The sequence below is a fragment of the Drosophila pseudoobscura genome, chromosome 5 (genome assembly GCF_009870125.1).
Source record: "Drosophila pseudoobscura strain MV-25-SWS-2005 chromosome 5, UCI_Dpse_MV25, whole genome shotgun sequence".
NCBI classification, from domain to species: Eukaryota; Metazoa; Arthropoda; class Insecta; order Diptera; family Drosophilidae; genus Drosophila; species Drosophila pseudoobscura.
In genome coordinates this window covers 1,500,302-1,515,901 of record NC_046682.1, presented here as the reverse complement: position 1 = coordinate 1,515,901, position 15,600 = coordinate 1,500,302, and the positions used below count along the sequence as shown (strand labels likewise).

The window sequence follows — 15,600 nt, the reverse complement described above, 5'->3', positions numbered from 1 at the left end:
TGGTTAGCAGATTTTTCGGAACTCGCTGGTGGGTTGGAGTAATTATTAGTTTACCGCAGTTATTGTAAAGTTGAAGGATGCCATTTTAAATTGCTTTCGAGGAATTCTTTAGAAATAAAAGAATTTTATCACAGATTCCAACCAATGGTACGAGCGTTCATGTTAGTAGTACATTGTGAGTTAAGCTTGTTTTCTGTTTGCACTTTTTTGAATCACTCAAAAATAAAAGCGTGATAATTTCCAATTTTTCAACCGTTTGGCAAGAGCGTCAAGCGGAGACAGACATCGAACAGACAATTTTGACAAAAGATTTTTCAACACATTAAATATATAAATATAAGATATATTTATACATAATAACATAATATACTACCTACGTACATATATATTTATTATAAAAATATGTTGATATTTTCAGAAACATTCCTATTAAACCAACTTGCCTAGTGATATTCAACGGAACACAACGCTTAGCAAAGCCGTTCGGCGAATATTTAACTCTAATACTTTGCTTTTTTATTAAGAGTATGTATACATATTCACATGTACAAGCAATGAACACATTAATTCTTAACTAGACTCAATTACGAATCAAATATTAAACAAAATACAGGAGAACAAACGAATAAACCGTACGGGTGGCTTTGATCAATGATCATTTGTAGTCATGGAAATAGTTTCTTGACCAATTGGTTTGATCGGTTTCAGTTTCCAAGTTTCACTTTTTCACAAACCATTCGGTTATATAGTATTTATAGATGTTATGGATAAGTATAGCTAACTCCATGCTTACCTTGGATGGCTCTGAAGGCAATTGTACTTCTGGAGGCCTAATGTCCGGGGTGATAATGGATGGTGTAGGTTTCTCTGATTTAGTTTTATCAATGTCAACATGTTCATATTTTTCTAGGCTGGGACGCTCATAGTCATCCAAAACGGCTAGAGCCTCGGGCTTTTTCAATACGGATATTTTTGCCTTTGAAGCTTTTGTAGGACTAAACTGCTCCATTGCATTTGCCTTTGACCATTAACAAAATTAAAATGAAGGAAGTATTAAAGTGGATATAAGGAGTGTTCGAGTATATGTATTTACGTATGTATATGTATATAGTTACATAAGACGCATTATAAAATAGTGAGAGATACAATGAGAGAGATAGAAATTAACAGAAAAAAGGATAGAGAGCGAGCGGAAGAAAAAGTATAGTATAAAAGGTCAGAGTGAAGTACAGAGGAATACAGATCTTCAGCAGCTCAGTTGATTTGAGTAAAAAGTATATATCTGATCGTGAACAAACAGCTTCAAAGTCAAAGAATCAGGTGAAAATCAGCGAAAAGTAGAAGAACAGGAGAGCGAGAGAGCGCACTGATTCTGCTCCCGACAGGGACAGGTACAGGTAGTGCCATATTGTTACCTTTGTTAATTGTTTGGCTTGCTGTGGTGCAGTTTGCTCATTAGCTTCCTTTATTACTGGTTTCAAAATTACTCCAAGGAATGATTCGTTTTGAATTGGTTCTTTGGTCATCATGTTTCTGATAGAAGATCGACGTCGCTGCTTTATAATATCTATCACTGATGGTTTATCGGCCTGCTAGTAGTAGGTGTATTTCCATTTAAAAATGGTTTTCGTTTTTGTTGAAATTAGTATGTTGGTGATCTTCCTCATCTTATTTACATAGTACATATGTATATGTATTTATACGTACAATCTCCAATAATACATTAAATACATGTGTATGCATGCTCAAAGTAAATTTATTTTCTGATCTCAGAACTGTACCCCTAAAGTTGCACGTACTGATTACTGATAAATAAATAAACGATATTCTTATCGTTTTATCTGCATATGTATATATTTTTTTAGCATATTTGGAAATGGTAAGTACACGCCGGCTTGCCGAAATAATACACATGTGCATATGTAAGTAGTCTCGGTTGGTATGGTTGGTTTCCTAAATTCGACTTACCTCGGGAAGTTTTTCATTTCCAGCTTTAGGTTTTTCCTTCTGAAATTTTACGCCAGACCGAGAGGAGCATAGATTGGATTGGGGTATAGCAACAAAAACAAGATGCAGGGGTTTGAAATTAGTTTCTATACGAGTATGTCATACATGGGTAAGTCCAGAGCATGTATTCAATATACGAGTCTTACCTCTGGTTCGATTATGACCGGCTTAAGTGTTGCGCCATCCCGACTATCTTCGTCATCGGGAAGTTTACCTTTGCCAATTTTGAGACGTTTTGGCTCTTCCGCAGGAGTCTCAACGATTTCTGCCTTCTGTACGCATAGACGACACATTTAACAATAATACGAGTATTTAACAGTGAGAAAAACGTATAATAATGCATATTTGAGTAGAAAAATCTTAAGATAGATGTTACCTTTGGCATGCCATTCTTCTGGACGGGTAGCTCTGCTTCTTTTTTGCCAGTTTCTAATACGGGCTTTTCCATTTTGTTTGGAATATCTAACTCACGAGTAAAGTCCGATGGGCTAAACTCAGATTTTTCATACTTCTCTAGTACCGGACGCTCGTAGTCTGGGATATCTGGTAGTTCTTCGTAACTTTTCTTTGCTTTTGGCTTGGCCTTGGCTTTCGGCTTTGCCGCTTCTGGTTTCTGTTCCTCCTTTGGCTGTGCAATGGATGCTTTTCGCAGCTTTGGCAGCACTTCGGCTGGCTTTTGTTCCTCAATGGTCTAACCGAAACATCAAGATGAGCACACAACATAAAGACATAATAAAAAACATTGTGGGCGAAACATTAATTAGAGGAGGAAATAGATTCAAGGCAGGAATTACTGAGAATTAGGATACGTAGATAGAATGCGAATTTTTTAGTTGAACTAAGGCAGTTAGTAAATCGCACAGATTAAGACATTTTTCATTTCTTTGGAGATATACAATAAAATATTCTGATGGAGCTTCAGTCATTTAAAAAATGTATAGCTAATTTAAAAAACAGTTAGAGGTACAAATGAACTGGATTATACAATCCAGAAAAGAATGATTTACGTTTGTACGCCAGACAAAATCAATATAGTACATATGTACATATATTTCAAATGCATCGCTGATAGCAGAAAAAGAAATAACTTTGCAAGCAGTAGTTTCAGATTTCTTTCCTTTTTCCAGAAAGACTTGGACTTCCATATTTCAGCTACATATATTTGCCAAAAGAACAGTAGATGCTCAAGGAAAATACATATGCAATCAATTAAATGGAAAAAAGGCAATATATTTTTAAGCTTATGAGAATACAAGGTTAATAATAATTCACACACATTCTTCTTGAAAGGAGAGCTTAAAGAGCTTAAGATTAGAAAGACAGAAAAGACACAGATAGAAAGATAGAAAATAGTACGGAACTATTTTAAAGTCGTAGGTGAGTAGCATAGATAGATGTTCCACTTCGCTCACCTTTGGGGTACGTCGCTTTTCTGCTGGTTTCAGTTTGGGAATCTCTTCCTTTAAAGCTTGTGGATTTTTGTTAGCATCTAGTTTTTTAATATCAGTCTGCTGCAGGGAATATATGTATTTTCTTATGGGTGTAAATATGTGAAGGTTTCAACTAAAGATTTATTCTAGCTAGATTTTATTGATGGATTGATATTCTCGTACGCAAGACCGCAGTTTTGTGAACCTCAACTATTTCTGTATATGATATGTATACACCATATGGATATACATAAGAGTACTTACCTCTAAGGCCTTCTTGTCAACTACCGATGAGCGCCTGGATTCTGCCCGAGACTCTTCCACCTTTGTGTTACAAATAAAACGTAGGGACAAAAACGGACATGGAAAATTATACAAATAGTTCTTAAAGAAAATACTCCATTAAGTCCAACCTACCGCCAAGGAAGATCTCCGTGAAGACACTTTGATATCTTCAACTAAAGTTTCTTCATGTGTTTTAATAATCGATTGTCGACGTACCTCAGACGTAGTCTCATCCTTGATGGATACAACACTTGCCTGATCAACATCAACATTAAACAAGTAACGTATACATACATATAGCATATAATATAGAAGATATAGAACATATATTAAAGAATATTAATATTTTTTTCTATATACATATCTATGTATCTATGTATTTATGTACATGCATATGTAGATCTTAAGGAGCCTTAACTTAGACTAAAAACAACCTAGCCTAGCCTTCCATACCTTGCGGTCAACCTTCTTGAGGGCGATCTGTTCCGTTGACTGTTTCTGTGGGTAAAAGATAGAACAATGAGAATCATTTTCTGTTTCCTTCCTGTATGCAAACATAAAGAACTAGCAAAACAATTTTATTAATATATTTACGTGCATTTACATAAGTACATATGTACTAACATATATATTTCTGTACATAAAGATAGGGCTGTTCTGTTTAAATTGTTTGTTCTTTCAATAGAAGATGGCATTTTATGTTTGGCCTAAATTTGTCTAGATATGCGGAGAGAGAAAACGGTTTCAACATTACCTCTTCAGAGTGTGTTTTATTGTCACTCTCAAGCGCAGGGTCTGGTGTCGAAATAATATCTTCTTTTTTCCCTTTAGCTTTTGGTTCGGATTGAGGTTTCTTGGCCTTTTCTCCGGAGCTCTTCTTTTTCTGTTCTTCTATTATGGGTTTTTCATCTAAAACGTTTGGCTCAGGTTTGTCCGGACCAGTACCATTTTTAACTTTACCTAGGTCGGCTTCTTTCGGCTTCTTTAGATTTTGTTTTTTTTTCTCATCGACCGATTTTGGTTGGGCTTCGTCTTTTTTCACAATATCGTTTTTCTTTGCTGGCTCAGCTTCAGGTGTTTGCATTTTTCCCATTATCTTCACGTCTTCACGGTCTTCTTTTTTTTTTGGTGGTTCACCTAATGGATCTTCCTTTGAGACTTCTATTCCTACAGATTCTTCGGGAGTAATTTCGTCCTTTTTCTCTGTATCAATATTTTTATTTTTGTCAGCCTCAATAACTTTCGGAAGATTTTTCTTTTCCTTTTCTTCAATAACTTTCTCTTCGGCAACCTTTTGTTCCTCTTCCTTCATTTTTAGTGTGTTTTGTTTTGTGAGTATAAATTTGTGTGTATTGTGTTCGCGTTGTTAATGACAAAAAGGGAAATCCATGGACACAAAATTAGCATAAAAAAACAAAATTGATTAAATACGAACATTTACTTAAGTATATTTAAATCTGAAGATAAATTTCAAAATTCAAAGAAACGGTGTCTGATCAGAAGTGCGAAGATTAAAAGTTCACTGGAGAAACATGCTACATTCTCAAATAATTTGCATAAATTCTTATAAGATATACACAATGAAAAGAGTGTCACTAGTCGGAAAAATATAGAATCAGTAGAAGAGGAGAGATGCTCTTCCAGAAAAATAGTTCAGTTCATAGTTGGAAGAGGATGAGATACTAGAAGTATGCAGAAATATAGTAGATGTGGCATTACAGATGTAGAGAAAAATCTCCTTCAGTTATGCAAAACTATTGCAAACCTCATTGCTCGCAGACTGGCTGACAGGTTTTAATGTTACACCAAATATATCCTTAGGATCCTTAGACTGAGAAATTTCCAATAGAACGTGCGCCACATTTCTCCTGTTTATTTTCGGCCTTTGATATAATGTCACGCCTGACTGCATTAAAAAACAAAGTAAAATTGTGTACTTCCAAAGACTACTTCCCGTCCACAGAGATACGAGCACTAGTTCAACCCAATCGTATACAAAAAAATTTCTGAAAGTTTTTAGTTTTTTCGTGTGTCATGATAGACGGAATTTTACCTTCCGTATTCAGCACTATTTTGATACGTTTAGAACAAGAAAAACACCACTGTTTATATTCTCATTAGGAGGTGGTTAGAGCACCCACCTAGCTCAGTCTAAGCTCGTAAGTGCTAGAACTTGAGTAGGCTTGATGGGTCAAAATTGATAATATTAGGATCATTCCCTCAAAAGAATCTTTATATACCTATATGTAACTAATAATTGTTCTGGTTGAGAATTATCATACGTATCATACGAGTATGTACCTACGTTATTAATACTGAGACAAGAAAGGAAGACTAACTTTTTCTGTATCCGTAGCCCTTACTGCTCGAGCATGCCATACCAGTTATACATAATTATTAAATCAAGTCAGACAGATATGCAGCCTCAAAACAGATGGGCTAGTATTCTAAGCAGCAGATCAAACTGACGCACAAGGCTAATCAAGAATCATAGGTACTTTTGAAAAATATGAGCAGAAGCCTACTCGGACGTATAAAATAATTTTAGCTATAAAACAATTTGAATAAAACATAGAATAGAATGGCAACGATGCTGATTGAGCCCGTGACTTTTGGCGGTTATAACCATTATCGCATTTTGATACTCGTACTCAAACTCAAAACTCTGTAATAAGGTAGCATGTGGGCACTGAAAACGAAAAACGGAGGTGCTTTTACTAACCGTTGTCCGTGACGCAAACATCTGTGATGATGCTTGATGCTGTGTACGTTCTTCTTGTATGTTCATATCAGAATATTGATATACTTCATACTTTTCTTCGCTATGGGAGAAACTCATTTGCTGGACCTGCTCTAGCTTGACCCTCTCTACAACCTCGCCTTTGACATTTTCTTGTCTTCGTGTTACTTTCTCCGCCTGTTGTAATCCTAGGTTTGTCAACTGCTCCTCTTCTACTATTAGAGCTGGTACATTTTCAGATGGTTTTTTACAATCAATTACCTTTTGTTTTTTATCGGTTTCATTTCTCTCCTTTTCCTTTTCCTTCTCCTTCTCCTTTTCCAATTCATCTTTCTTTTTGTCTTTCTTCTCCACAGTGATTTTACATGATGATTCATCCTTGCCGACCTCGTTAATCACAACGACTTTGTAATTTGAAGTGTGTTCTGACCTAGCGCTACTGAATGTGAGCCGCGCGGTGGTGCCATCAAAAGTTGTAGTTATATCTTTGGTTTCTCGTACTAATGTACTTCCCTTGTACCATTCCAATTTGCACTTGCGGTCAGACTGTGCCAGGGTGATTAGGAGTTCAAAGGTTCTCGACTCAGTGACCTTTTGATCGACGAGCTTTCTTGCAATTTCTGGCTTGCACGGCTTACGCTCCTCTTCAGGAATGTCAATCAGGTTGACAATCTGAGACACAGCCTCTCCCTTTTCGTTGCTGGCTACCAGCTTGTATGCGCCCTTATCACTTTCCTCAACTTCGTTGATTTCCAGTTTGACCGCAAACTCGCCATCTTTGGTTTGCTCTACTAGATAAACATGACGCTTGCTGTCCTTTACCGTGTTTGTTTCCTTATACCATGTACACTTGGGCTCGAATTTCGATGCCACTATACACTCGATCACCACAGTTCGTTTTTTGATGATCTTGATAATTTTTGGTTTGTCTTTGATAACAGGAACAACTTGGAACAAAACATGGTAGTAAAGAAAATAAATAACGAGAATGTTTAAAATAAGCCAATTAAAGTGGTATTTAGCTATACTGATACTTACTTTCTATATTGAGTGTCAGGTTCGCGTTCAGCTCGCCCAGCGTGTTCTTTATGTTGCACTTGTATAGGCCAGAGTCCTCTAGTTGAGGATCCACCAATTCCAGCTTAATATAGTACTGGTCCCCACGCTGTTCCATTGACATTTTTATTTTGTTGCTTTCCTTTATCACCTCGCCATTGCGGAACCAAACGATGTCTGGCTTTGGATCTGCTTTCACTTTGCACTCCATGATCACAAGCTTGCCGTTGTTTTCGGATATAATGCGAGGCTTTTCGATGAACGTGGGCCCTTCACCCTCGGGCTCGGGTTCAGCTTCAATATTTAGGTTTAGATTAGCGTTTGATTCTCCATATTCGTTTTTAACGTTGCATCTGTATGTTCCACCATCAGTCGCCCCGGGATCCTATCCGCATAGAGAACAAATTGATTGAAAATTATGTTAAAACCAGTCTTTCCTGTTGTAGCGTAGCTTTAGACTTGAACCTTTATTTCCAGCGTCAGTTCGTAAGTGTCCTCCGCAATAACAGTCGTATTTATTTTGATCTTTTTGCTCTTCTCCACTACTTCCTGGCCCCTATACCACGTGACAGTGGGCTCTGGCTTGGCCTTACACTTGCACTTCATGGTTATCAATGTGCCCGACTCATTCGGTATTATTCTCGGCTTCTCAATGAAAGACGGCGCGAACCCGTTGGCATCGCTAGCACCTGAATGAAAGGAATGACATTAAAATATTTTGCGGTACGTTTCATAAATAATTTAGGTATATACGTCTTGCAACATGAGTGAATACATAGATATGGAAAGAGTGAATCTTAGTGAAAATCAAGCTAAGAAGTTAGGGGATATATTAAGATTAATAATAAGATTATATGTAATTATATTAGGCATTTTTATCCAGCAGTCAGTTTGTAGTAGTCACACGATTCGTAGGTGCTTAACACGGATTACGGATCCAATCCGTATCCAATCCTATAAGGAAAGACTTTTATAGGTAAATCATGGGCAACTCTAGTTCTAATCAGACCCAGGTAGGTTAAACATTAAAAACCTTATGCAAGAACAATACGTTTTATGCAGGCTATAGATTAAATGAGGATTGAAGGCATTATTAGGCATCAGACTTAAGTTTCTACTGGGACAAATTGACAAAGATACAATTATTAGCGTGCATTACAAAAAAGCGTTAGCATGGAGAGGTAGATTGGAGGATTTCTTTAAGATGTTCTCTTGATGATAAGAAAGCTTTTGGGACGCGATGCAAGAATTCATAATGATAAAAACATAATGCAATATTATGTATTATTGGTACACATTTCATTCTTGAATTTTTCCTTCTTTTTCCTTTTTTCTTTGGGTTACACTATGGTAAAGTACATACAGTTTTGGTTGTACAAGGAGGTTGTATATATTGTAATTGTAATTGTAATTGTAGGAAATAAGTATTTTAGAAGATGTAATACGAATAAGTAGTACCTTGGAAGTTAAGCGCTATGTTTGCATTGCTTTCTCCATACATATTTATGGCGTTACAGCGATAGTTGCCTCCGTCCTCTTTTGTGGGATTTTGGATCTCCAGAGTAAGAATGTAACTATCTTTGCTTATGGCCTTGCGGGTCATTTTGGTTCTTTTATTATCAGAGATTTCCTTATCAGAACAATACCAGATAATGTCCGGAACTGGATGTGCTTCCAATATGCATTCCATGATGAGTATGTCCTCCTCTTGGCGGATTGTTGGTTTTTTTGGAAATCGTGGCGACTTGCCATCAGGGATTCTGCATAGAGTTAGAAGTAGTAGTAGAAGAACTATCGATCGATACATTTGATTATCTACAATTGTTGAGGCTTACTTTTTTGAGCCGCTTTCAAAATTTAAATTTATTGTAGCGACGCCAAGGCCGTGTTTATTCTTCGCCTGCGCCCGATATTCACCCTGGTCCGAGGAGACAACACTACTAATCTCAAGACATGCCATATGATAAAGTTTCTGATCCATTGTTAATGACATTTTGTAGCGTTTGCCCTCACTCAGCACAGTTTCTCCATGGGACCTTTGTGCACATTAAGAAAATAGTTGAATATAAACAAAGGATTCTGATATAATTGAGTATTTAATTCAGTTTGCAATTGTGTTAGGATCATCTACCACACAAAAATGGCTAATATCAAATGGAGTTCGGTTCCATGTTCAATCAGTTCCATAGTTTAGTTTACGTAATACGTATTCCTGTGTGTGTGTGCGTGTGCTTGTGTGTGCAAACATGAATATTATTCACTTATATCCGTACCATGTCACTGTAGGCGTGGGATCTCCGACACATCTACACTCAAATGTTACATTTCCCCCATCTTCGCTTTGACGGATTACAGGTCGTTCGGTAAAGGTTGGCTTTATGCCTTCGGCACTTGCGGGTACGGGTGCTTCGTCGCCTATGAAGTTGAAGTTGAAGTTTCCGTGTTACATAATTTACATATGATAAGTAGACCAAGCTCCAATAAATACGAGTATACGAGTAGTCTACTGGTCAGTGCAGGGCTGGTCAGGTGTTAATTATTACTTAATTCATCGTTCAAATATCCAAAAGGATACCTTCTTTTTTGTTCGAACTTTCACTGTTTTTTCAGCAAGCTCCATTCTGGCCATATGAGTACAATAAAAATAGATTATTCATAGTAATTTCTTTATACGAGTTAAAATACGAGTAGTACGAGATTTGAATTCAACGTGAATTCAACGTCTTGGCATTCATACGTCCCTAAAAGAATTTCTGAACTTCAATTCTTTTTTGTTTTAAAATATATACATATGTATGTACATACATATATGGTATGTACTTTATTTGGAAAGGCACACGAAAATACCGCTCTAAATAGATACGAACTCTAATTCGATTAGTAATAAAATAAATAGCTGCAGCTTAAACAAAACTCAGTAACAAAAAACATTTGATGTTCCAAATCCAGTAAAAATAATTTGAATGAGTATCAAATTATAAAATTAGCAAAGCGAGCTCAGAACGATTAAAAATAATTGCTATGGTGTGTTTGAGCATTGCCATCTGCAATTGCACATTAATATATTTATACAATTATATATGTAAGCCCGTTGGGAAACGAATAAGATCTTATGAAATGAAACTACTTGATAATATGCCGAACACATATTCGATGTACGATATGATTGATATCGACATGTAAGATCACTTTCGATTGTGCACTTTCCCCAATTGTATAGTAAGTAAGTATGTATGTATGCAAATGTATTGTATGTATCGCGAAATATTGAAAATAGCGAATTACTTATGGCAAAAGGTACTCGTTGCAATTAGTGTGAACAAATTAAATGGAATAATGGAGAAAAGATGAATTCACTGTGTCGTGGCTTATGATAACAACCACTTACTGTCGAAGTTGAGGCTTATTGTTGCATTGCTTTCACCCAATTCGTTTTTTGCATTCACTTTGTATTTGCCAGCATCCTCAACTGTAACATTTTGTATCTCAAGTGTTGCAAAATATGAGTGGACGTCCTTGTCAATAGTGAGCTTTATAAATGGTAAAAAGGGAGTGTATTGAATATGGGTTCTGCTCTTGCTATCCGGCGAGGTTTTGTTTCTTCAATTGAAATACTAAGTACTCAATTCTGCCATACCTTGTGCCGTGGCGATTCCTTGACTTCTGCTCCATTGTGGAACCAAGTAATGTTTGGCAAGGGATCTGCATTGACGCGGCACTCAAATAAGAGGCGTTTGCCATCTTCTTCCTGTCGTATGGCGGGTTTTTTCGCGAATGTCGGCGCGAAACCGTCGATTTGTCTGCAGAGTAAGGAAATGTCCAATTGAATTAAGTTTGTAAAACGATTACGATAACAATACAAAATATGCAAAAAAGCGAGCAATTAGAAGATGGAGAAGGGAAGAACATTAGACACAAATATCTTACACAGAGATCAAGAGAGAGATTGACCAGATTAGTAAATGATGTTCACAGACCTACACAGTGGGATAGGCAACCGGGCTCAGATGGAAATGGAAATGAATGATCTGAAACCTAGATTTTACAGACTAGACTTCCACTTTTTAACTCTACTTTAGTCACAATTCAATCTAATGATGGTTTTTTACTCACCCTTCGTTTTCAAGTAGTGAAAACTTACCCACTTGTTAACATAGACCGAACGAAACCCCCCAATTAGTATATTGAGCATTATAGAAAGGAAAAAATAAAGAAAAGTTCATAATTTGAGGCATTCTGTCATGCAAAAATCTGTCGAAAATGTAAGCCTTTATTGAAAATGCCTCGTATAGCTGCATGCAAAAAATTCCAGCTTTCTGTACCTCGAAGTTTACTGCAACTGATCCTCTCTGGGCGATTATTCCTGACCTTTTGGATTCAACAATTAGTTTTATGTCGAGGTACAGAAAAGGATACATTTTTCCGAGACACTTTGTCAAAATTTTTTAAGTCAGTGGTCCCCACAAATACCTACTTAATTATGATGCTGTTTTTTTAACACTTGTGCATAGACTGGCACGTTCTATTTCCCATACATCATATCCTATGCCTTCAATGCAAAGTGGGCAAGGATCATTTGCAGCCAATATTTAAAGCTTAAATCACAGCTTAAAATAATTCAATACAAATATGATGAAAGTCTAAATATTCGAAATAAATGAATTTTTTTTATTTGACTTTTACTTTTCCAGCTCCTTATTGATAGTAAAGAAATTATGTTAATTTATTCGTGCGTGAGGATCAACCTATTTGCATTAAATATATCATAACAGACTCATGGGCACCACTGACTTAATTCATTTGTATGTCGTATAGCTGACGACAGGATTACTTTTATGATTCGGTTAAAACTGAACTACTCGTGTTACTTGAATTCTGAAATGATTTTGAGATTAAAGTTTCTGAGGGGGGCAGCGTAAGCGTAGCAACAATTTATGATCATTAGGCAGCAAAGGCAGACTATTGATAGTTCATTAAGCTTGGCTTACTTTTCTTTAGGTTCGTCGGCAGCTAAATAGAGTAAGACCGCCAGAAAATAAAAAAAAGTGAATTATTCAAAAACAATTCAAGTAAAGAATTAATAAATCTCTCATCTAATTGTATTTTGGTATTTATTTAGCTTGATGTCTTGTCTGAGTATGGGTTATACATAAAGTATACTACTCGTACAGTACATACATACATATGTATGTGTGCTTCCTTTTTGGGGTGCAGAAATATTCATACAATGAATCTGCACTGTGTAGCTGTGAGCTGTGTATGCCACTCTCACCGGAAATTGGTTTGTTTTGTTTTATGAAAGAAGTCTTTGTAGATATCTCCGCATCATATCTATGATACGATTATGTTTACTATCTAAAGTACTACTTACGCGTAAAATTTAAGTTAATTGATGCAGATACTTCGCCCGACTTGTTCTTGGCCTTGACTTTATAAAGGCCCGCATCGGTTTCTACTACATCGTCGAGCTCTAATACTACCGTAAATTTATTATCTCCAACGGGTTGAATTTTGAATTTGGTCCGGCCATCTTCTACTAATTTGTTGTCACTACGAAACCAATCAATGTCCGGTTTCGGAGATGACAATAACTGGCACTCAAATATCAATCGATTGCCATCATCTTCCTGATGCAGCTGTGGCTTTTTGACAAAGCTGGGAGCGAAATCTTCAGCCACCCCCATGCTGAGGGTTTTCGTTATGCTTCGTCTTCAACGGCTTTGGCTCTTAAGCTCTGGAGAAATTAATACAAAATATACTTATCAATATACCGTAAAAAATATACTCTTACTGTTAGAGAAAATTAAATAATATATTATATTTTTATTAATGCTTTCGTCTCAAAGCCTCTTATAGCGTTCCTATGGCTATCCACTCATGGTGTTGTTATATGGATATTGCGAAAATGGAAATATAATTGTGTGCTAGTACTGATCAAGAATGTATAGATTTGATCAGATCGGAATAGCTACAGTAAGAAAATTAGCCGCAAGCCACAATTATAGCGGCTAATATAGAAGTACTCCCTTCTGATCTTTTAGTTATCAATTATAAGGAAACCGTATCCAAATCAACTCTACATTTATACCCGAACCCGATACTTCGATATGAACATTCTCTATGATTTTGCGTTTCGTCCTTTGGGGGCCGAAGTGGGCGTAACATCTGTGAGATATCACCGAAGTGGATACAAAATTTCGTTGCTTATAAACAGCTCTTATATGTAGCTCTATCGACTCGGGGACGTTCTGAGTCGCAGCTACGGCCACGACTCGACTTTACATTTATACCCGATACTCAGTCAGTATGGCCTGTGTGAGAGGGAGAGAGGATGCGTAGCCACTACAAAGACGGACAGACAGACAGACAGCTCACGCCGAACAACTTGATCGAGGTGACTGCGTAGGTGCGAGCGCCGAAGGAACGAGAGTGGCTAGGAGGAACCATGGCCCCTGCGAAGCATTGCTTTGCGGCCGTCCCTCAGAGACCCGGAACTTCCTGCCGTTCGCCACAACTCAGCTCACAGCTTCCTTTCTAGCACAGCTTAGTATTACCAATCAGCTATAGTTAAGTCCTAGGCTTATAAAATTTCATTAAATTAAGGAGTTAATACAGAATAAAAAAATAAAAAAAAAACGGACAGACAGACTTGTCTTTATCGCCTTTATATTGATGCTTATCAAGAATCTATATACCTTATGGGCTCGAAAACGCTTCCTTCTTGGCGTTACACACATCCATTTTGTTCACAAATCTTATATACCTTATGGGCTCGAAAACGCTTCCTTCTTGGCGTTACACACATCCATTTTGTTCACAAATCTTATATACCCATATAGTCTTTTTGAGAATGGGGTGTCCTAGATCTCAGAGACTATAAAAGCTAGAGCAACCACATTTGGTATTCACACTCCTGTGATATCGGACTTTGACAAGTTTGTTTCAAAATTTCGCCCGACTCCCATCTGCCCCCACAAAAGACGATAATCTCAGACTGACTTTCTGTCTCTCTCGTACGCATTCTTTGACTAAGTATCGGGTATAAATGTATAGTTGCGGTCGCCGTTCCCCATCGTTCTTATTGATTTCATACGAATATCATCCTTTCTAGCTAATGGCATATTCTCACTGGCCACCATTCACCATCAATTTCTGGAATGGTCCGTAAGGTTTTGTAACACGCATTTGGTATTTGTTAATCTGCACGTTTTTATGCGATAGTTAGCATATACATAGTTTACAAATGCAACCCTCGAATCGCCTATTACCACGCTATGACAGATTTAGGAAAAGTATAAAGTGGTAAAAAATGAAATAAACTCAATTCTTCAGCGCTCCCAGTATTGGAGCGAATGCTGCAGTTTGAGAAATCAGTCGGTTAAGCAGAGTTCTTTATACATATGTATGTACGTATGTACATATGTTGTTTGAAAACAAATTGACGGACTGGATATATTCAGATAACTTCTAGAGTTTCGAATAAGATTTAATTGGCAAAATTGAACATACAGTTTAATTTATGCTTAAACCAACCACTGCTATATACATACATACATTTATTATATAAATATGTGTGTATGTAAAAATTTAAATCTGTATAGTGCATATCGTGAGAATGAGAATTCCGTGCAGCTTCGCATCTCTTGATATCGCCAGGCAAACGAACGTTGCGTTATTCTGTTGCGCACGTCTCACCATATTTTGGAAAATGGAAATTCGATCGCCTTTCACTCATTCAGCATAAATGTTGTTAATGGAAAAAATTTGACTGAACAAACGAAAATCCATGTATTGCACGTTTATTTTTAGTCATTCGCAGTCACCGGCTGTATGTACATACATACATACACATAGATTATATCTATCTATTTCTATGTGAAGAAATGTTCGAGTGTATATATATATGTACATATATATAGGCAAAAGTAGAAATATTTATAAAGGAAAATACAGAATCTGCGATATTCACACACACACAAACTCACGCACACACAAAATAAGAAAATATACATAAAGAATGCAGGAACAGAAACTTTTCGAATTGTTTAAGTGATATATTCGAAGACACACAATCTAATTTTG

At 36.7% G+C, this 15,600-nt stretch overlaps 1 protein-coding gene across 19 annotated transcripts in view; it reads right to left on the bottom strand.

The window, feature by feature from the left end:
• Positions 1-15,600, bottom strand: part of bt (projectin protein bent) — a 54,502-nt gene that overhangs the window by 38,055 nt on the left and 847 nt on the right. For 5 of the 19 annotated variants that reach the window (XM_033381290.1, XM_033381296.1, XM_033381305.1 and 2 more), the window contains 21 exons: positions 12,890-13,252; positions 11,632-11,662; positions 11,156-11,318; positions 10,907-11,048; positions 9,792-9,933; positions 9,354-9,554; positions 8,977-9,278; positions 7,984-8,207; positions 7,501-7,903; positions 6,724-7,409; positions 6,445-6,663; positions 4,477-5,028; positions 4,176-4,220; positions 3,855-3,977; positions 3,702-3,761; positions 3,420-3,518; positions 2,384-2,698; positions 2,154-2,279; positions 1,969-2,007; positions 1,416-1,592; positions 794-1,018 (listed from right to left, as the gene is read on the bottom strand). In XM_033381290.1, the coding sequence (XP_033237181.1) occupies positions 794-1,018; positions 1,416-1,592; positions 1,969-2,007; positions 2,154-2,279; positions 2,384-2,698; positions 3,420-3,518; positions 3,702-3,761; positions 3,855-3,977; positions 4,176-4,220; positions 4,477-5,028; positions 6,445-6,663; positions 6,724-7,409; positions 7,501-7,903; positions 7,984-8,207; positions 8,977-9,278; positions 9,354-9,554; positions 9,792-9,933; positions 10,907-11,048; positions 11,156-11,318; positions 11,632-11,662; positions 12,890-13,202 (4,587 nt within the window). In that variant the 5' untranslated portion in view covers positions 13,203-13,252. Of the gene's footprint in view, positions 1-793; positions 1,019-1,415; positions 1,593-1,968; positions 2,008-2,153; positions 2,280-2,383; positions 2,699-3,419; positions 3,519-3,701; positions 3,762-3,854; positions 3,978-4,175; positions 4,221-4,476; positions 5,029-5,487; positions 5,629-6,444; positions 6,664-6,723; positions 7,410-7,500; positions 7,904-7,983; positions 8,208-8,976; positions 9,279-9,353; positions 9,555-9,791; positions 9,934-10,906; positions 11,049-11,155; positions 11,319-11,631; positions 11,663-12,506; positions 12,529-12,889; positions 13,253-15,600 lie in introns of all 19 variants that reach the window. The other 14 variants (XM_033381294.1, XM_033381308.1, XM_033381302.1 and 11 more) reach the window with 12 other exon arrangements.